The sequence below is a fragment of the Trachurus trachurus genome, assembly GCF_905171665.1.
Source record: "Trachurus trachurus genome assembly, chromosome: 16".
Lineage (NCBI taxonomy): Eukaryota > Metazoa > Chordata > Actinopteri > Carangiformes > Carangidae > Trachurus > Trachurus trachurus.
Genome location: NC_139902.1, coordinates 31645969 through 31651968, shown reverse-complemented (window position 1 = coordinate 31651968; position 6000 = coordinate 31645969). Strand labels below are relative to the sequence as shown.

General features: G+C 50.3%; 1 protein-coding gene across 1 annotated transcript in view; it reads left to right on the top strand.

The window, feature by feature from the left end:
* The window catches only part of LOC310999144 (putative neural-cadherin 2), a gene marked incomplete at both ends in the record, with an annotated part of 170378 nt that overhangs the window by 137767 nt on the left and 26611 nt on the right, over window positions 1-6000 (top strand). The window contains 3 exons of the mRNA XM_083989468.1: window positions 3-33; window positions 2503-2687; window positions 4444-4685. Of these exons, the coding sequence (XP_083845594.1) occupies window positions 3-33; window positions 2503-2687; window positions 4444-4685 (458 nt within the window). The remainder of the gene's footprint in view (window positions 1-2; window positions 34-2502; window positions 2688-4443; window positions 4686-6000) is intronic.

Sequence of the window (6000 nt, the reverse complement as noted above, 5' to 3'; positions counted from 1 at the left end):
AGCAAACAAACAGGAAGTGTTTCCATGGGGACGGTGAAGAGCGACGGACTCGTCAGCTGTGAAGTTATAACAGAGGAGCACAGAGGTCCAGTTAGAGAGGAGGAGGAGGAGGAGGAAGAAGGAGGGCAAAGGAGGAGGAGGAAAAGAAGAAAGACGAGGAAGAGGAGAAGGAAAAGGAGGAGGAAGATGAGGAAAGACGAGGAGGAAAAGAGTAGAGGAGGAGGAGGAAGAGGAGAAGGGAGCAGGAGAAGAAGAAGGAGGGCAAAGGAGGAGGGGGAAGAGGAGGAGAAAGATGAGGAGAAGAAGAAGGATGGCAAAGGAAGAAGAGGAAGAGTTGAAAGAGGAGGAGGAAGAGGAGAAAGACGAGGAGAAAGAGAGGAAAGGAGGAGGAGGAAGAGAATAGAGGAGAAGGAGGAAGAGGAGAAGGGCGCAGGAGGAGGAAGATGAGGAGATGACGAATGAGGGGAAAGAAGGAGGAGGAAGGGGAGAAAGATGAGAAGAAGAAAGGAGAAGGAGGACAATGAGGAGAAGGAGGAGAAAGGAGAAGAAGAAGAAGAAGAAGAAGAAGAAGAAGAAGAAGAAGAAGAAGAAGAAGAAGAAGAAGAAGAAGAAGAAGAAGAAGGAGGGCAAAAGAGGAGGAGGAAGAGAGGAAAAGAGGAGGAGGATGATGAGGAAGAGGAGAAAGAGGGGGAGGAGGAAGAAGAGAGTAAAGGAGGAAGAGGAGGAGAAAGAGGGGGATGAAGATGAAGAGAAGGAGGAAGAGGAGAAAGAGGTGGAGAAGGAAAAAGAGGAGGAAGATGAGGAGAGGAAAGAGGAGGAGGAAGAGGAGAAAGGAGGAGGAGAAGAAGGATGGGAGAGGAGGAGGAAGAGTAGAAAGAGGAGAAGGAGGAAGAGGAGGAGGAAGAGGAGAAAGGAGCAGGAGGAGGAAGATGAGGAGAAGGAAAAAGAGGAGGAAGATTAGGAGAAAGAAGGAGGATGAAGGGGAGAAAGGAGGAAGAGGAGAAAGAGATAGAGAAGGAAAAAGAAGAGGAAGATGAGGAGAGGAAAAAGAAGAAGGAAGGGAAAGGAGGAGGAGGAAGATGATTAGGAGGAGGAAGAGGAGAAAGGAGGAGGAGCAGGAGGAGGTGAAGCAAAGCTTTTGTCTTCATATGATGTCATGGTGACATCAGCAGACGTGAGGTCATGTGACCAACAGGAAGTCAGAGGTTCAATCGTTTTCCTGCTCAACTATCAATAACTGTGATTATTGATCGTCTTTGGATCGACCAATCACAGGACAGCATCTCTTCATCCCATGACATCACACAGGTTGTAACGCAGAGAGATGATTCACCGAGAGAGAGAGACACGAGAAGAAGAAAGGGGGGAATAAAAGAGGTGCGGAGGAAGTGACAGATTTAAAACAGAGAGAGAGAGAGAACAAAAGAGCAGAGAGGGAAAATGGGACAGAAACAGGCAGATGGAAGGAGAAACAAAGAGAGAGAATGAAGAAGTAGAGGGAGAGAGAATGAAAGAGTGGAGGTAGAGAGAGAGAGAGAGAATGAATGAAAGGATAGAGGGATAGAGGTGAAGACAAAGAGAGAGGGAGGATGTGACTTGTCAGGAACAGAGTTATTAATTCTTTATGACCATTGAAAATTCCCAGTGAAGCTCAGAGTCTTTGATGAGGAGACGCTGACGGAGCCTCCTCTACTCCTCCTCCTCCTCCTCCTCCTCCTTCTCCTCCTCCTCCTCTACTCCTCCTCCTCCTATTCCTCCACTTCCTCCTCTACTCCTCCTCCTCCTATTCCTCCACTTCCTCCTCTACACCTCCTCCTCCTCCTCCTCTTTCTCCTTTTCCTCCTTCTCCTCTTCCTCCTCCTCAGACAGCAGCCAGCAGGTGGCAATTTGTTCCCAGGGTTCCTTCCTTCCTTCCTTTTTGACCCAATTGACCCAATCTGTTCCCGTCCTCCATTTTTCTTTCCTTCCTTTTTCCCTTCCTTCTTTCCAAAATCTCTTTTTCCTTCCTTCCTTCCTTCCTTTCATCCTTACTTCTTCTTCCTTCCTTTTTGACCCAATCTGTTCCCGTCCACCATCTTTCTTTCCTTCCTTTTACCTTTCCTTCCTTCCTCCCTCCCTTCTTTCCCTTCATCCTTAATTCTTCTTCCTTCCTTGTTCCTTCCCTCCATCTTTCTTTCCTTCCTTTTTCCCTTCCTTCCTTCCACAATCCCTTTTCCCTCCCTTCCTTCATACCTTCCTCCCTCCCTCCCTTCTTTCCCTTCCTCCTTCATTCTTCTTCCTTCCTTGTTCCTTCCCTCCATCTTTTCTTCCTTCCTTCCTCCCTTCTTCCATCCTTGGCCCAATCTGTTCCTTCCCTCCATCTTTCCTTCTTTCCCATCCATCTTCCCTCCTTGCCCCAGTAGGAGTTAAAGCTCTTCCTCTCCGTCCCGTCTGTAATGATGAATGAATAATTATTAATTATTAAGTTTAATTGAACTTAATGAGAGGATGAACTTCTTCCAGGTGGTTCCTCCTGAACCGGACGTCGGGTCGTCTCAGCGTTGCCGAGGGAACTCCTCCAGGTGTGTTCCAGCTGCAGGTGAGGGTGTCGGACCACATCTGGCCTGACGTCACCTCCTCGGCCCAGGTGGAGGTGAAGGAGCTGCAGCAGGAGGCGCTGCTCAACGCCGCCTCGCTGCGCCTGGCCAGTGAGTCCCGTCGCCGTGTGTGTGTGTGTGTGTGTGTGTGTGTGTGTGTGTGTGTGTGTGTGTGTGTGTGTGTGTGTGTGTGTGTGTGTGTGTGTGCTGCTGGTTGCCGTGGTGACTGTGTGATTGACAGCAGGGTAGCGCTGCGTATCCCAGAATGCCGCAGGGCGCCGGCTTCAGGGCCGTCAGCGCCGACAGAAGCAAAGCATCATGGGAAATAACTTCTTTTACTGTTCTGTCTTTTATTTTCTAGAGCTTTTATGTTTTTATTTTTAATGTTTATAACGTTGAAAATATCAGTTCAATGAACGCACCACAAGAACCTCCTCTTCTCCTCCTCCTTCTTTCTCCTCCTCTTCCTCTTGCACCTCCTCTTTCTCCTCCTCCTCTTCTTCCCTCTTTTCATCCCTCTCCTTCATCTTCCTCTTCCTCCTCCTCTTCCATCTTCATCCTTCTCCTCTTCTTCTTGCTCCTCGTCCTTCTCCTCCTCCTCTTCCCTCTTTGCATCCTCCTCTTCCTCTTGCACCTTCTCTTCCTCCTCCTCTTCCATCTTCATCCTTTTCCTCCTCTTCCTCTTGCTCCTCCTCCTTCTCCTCCTCTTCTCTCTTTTCATCCCTCTCCTTCATCCTCCTCCTCCTCCTCTTCCCTCTTCATCCTTCTCCTCCTCTTCCTCTTGCTCCTCCTCTTCCCTCTTTTCATCCCTCTCCTTCATCCTCCTCCCCCTTTTCCTCTTGCTCCTCCTCCCTCTCCTCCTCCTCCTCTTCCCTCTTTTCATCCTCCTCTCCTTCCCTCCCTCCTCCTCCTCCTCCTCCTCCTCTTCCCTCTCCCTCCTCCTCCTCCTCTCTGTCTTCCTCCCTCCTCCTCCTCCTCCTCCTCCTCCTCCTCCTCCTCTTCCTCCTCCTCCTCCCCCTCCTCTTCCTCCTCTCTCCTCCTCCTCTCTCCTCCTTCATCCTCCTCCTCTTCCACCTTCTCTTTCTCCTTCATCCTCCTCCTCTTCCTCTTGCTCCTCCTCCTCCCTCCTCCTCCTCTTCCCTCTTTTCATCCCTCTCCTCCCTCCTCCTCCTCTTCCCTCTTTTTCATCCCTCTCCTCCTTCTCCTCCTCCTCCTCCTCTCTCCTCCTCTTCATCCTCCTCTCCTTCCCTCCCTCCTCCTCCTCCTCCTCCTCCTCCTCCTCTTCCCTCTCCCTCCTCCTCCTCCTCTCTGTCTTCCTCCCTCCTCCTCCTCCCTCCTCCTCCTCCTCCTCCTCCTTCTCTTCCTCCTCCTCTCTCCTCCTCTGTCCTTCCTCCTCCTCTTCCTCCTCCTCCTCCCCCTCCTCTTCCTCCTCTCTCCTCCTCCTCTCTCCTCCTCCTCCTCCTCCCCTCCTCCCTCCTCCTCCTCCTCCTCCTCATCCCCTCCTCCCCCTCCTCCTCTCCTCCTCCTCCTCCTCCTCTCTCCTCCTCCTCCTCCCTCCTCTTCTCTCCTCTTCCTCCTCCTCCTCCTCCTCCTCCTCCCCCTCCTCCTCTCTCCACCTCCTCCTCCTCCTCTGTCCTCTCTCCACCTCCTCCTCTCTCCTCCTCCTCTTCCTTTTCATCCTCCTCCTCTCCGTCTTCTTTCCTCCTCCTCCTCCTCCTCCTCCTCCTCCTCCTCCTCCTCTCTCCTCCTCCTCTTCCTTTTGCTCCTCCTCCTCTCCCCTCTTTTCATCCTCCTCCTCTCCGTCTTCTTTCCTCCTCCTCCTCCTCCTCCTCCTCCTCCTCCTCCTCCTCCTCCTCCTCCTCCTCAGACCTGACAGTGGACCAGTTCTTCAGCGGCGCTCCGGGTCAGGAAAGCCGTTACTCCGTGCTGATTCGCTCGCTGGCCGACCTCCTGCAGACGCCGCCGGGGAACGTCCAGGTCTTCTCCGTGGGCGGAGCCGGTCGCCGCGGGCAACCGGAGCTCGACGTCTGGTTCGCGGCCGCTCATCACGGGTCGCCGTACTACAAGGCCGAGAAGCTGCTCGGCTACGTGGCGGCGAACAAAGTCCAGGTGAGGACAGAGTCTGGTGGTTTCATCAGTTCTCCGTTTTCCCACTCGTTATGTCAACACCTGAACACATCGTCCGGGCCAAACTCACTGTTTAAGGTCATTTAGGGCGCACTCACACTAGGGCCAGTTGATCCGTACCGTGCTGAAGCCCGAATGCCCCCCCTCCCCTGTCCCCCGCTGGCCCGCACTCACACTACCTCGAACCCAAGCGTGCTGAAGCACGGTTGTCTCCGACACATACGTCATCACGTTGGTATACCAACACGGCGGATGCGCTCTGACTGCTGAAAGAACGGCGCTTTGACCGGTTGTCATGGTTATCTTGAAGTTTAATCAAAGCGACGTTAACTAGCGATGTTTACGGCGCGACGTAATCGTTAAGTGACTGTTGTTTACATGCGGTTGCAGACACGTGGTGGAGAACGAGCCCGCAGTGCATTACGTGTGCGCATTCCTGGCCAAGTGTACCGAGCCCAAGCACACCTCTCCCAACCGTGCCGGGCCAGGGAAGTGGACCGTGCTCAGGCACGGAACGCTTGCACTCACACCAGCAATAGAATCCGGACTTTAGGGGGCAAACGTGCTTGGGCACGGTACGATTGCCTAGTGTGAGTGCACCCTTAGATCATAGTTTTATTGTATAATTCAAGTGTAGAACCCTAAATATTTAATTTGTTAACCCTCTTGTTACATTCGAGGACAAAAACGTCCACTAGGGGCATTTTTTACTAGTTTCTTGGCCATAACTTTCACTGTATGACTTGAAATGGCATGATTCTTTCCTAATAAGCTTTTTTTTTTGTAACGTTCCAAAATTTGTTTGAAAATTTTTTCTAAGGTCAATAATTCAAAAGTTGCCAAAATAATCACACTTATGACATTCGAGGTCAAAAACGTCCTCTATAAACAACTGCTCTAAAAATGTGTCAGATAAATATTTTTTTCAAATTTTTTTTTACACATTTTTCAGTCAACTTCTGTTCTTTCCAAAAATACTAAATATTGTATGTTCTTTTTGGTTTTTAATATTTTTATTAGCTATTGAATGAAGCGTGCGCTGGATTTTTGAAAAAAACTGACCGAAAATTGCTGATTTTCACTATAAAAAATGATCGGAGGTGAACGATTTTTTACGTGATATCAGACCCTTGGATATGTCAAAGATTAGTAACAAAACTGATTTTGATGCATTATTAGTTTTTTTGTAGGTTCAGTTTTTCCAAAATTGCACCCCCTAGAGGCCATTGACTTCCATTGAAACCACATTTTTCATCGCAGGGAGTTGCAGGGCTGTAAAAGTAAAAAAATAAATACA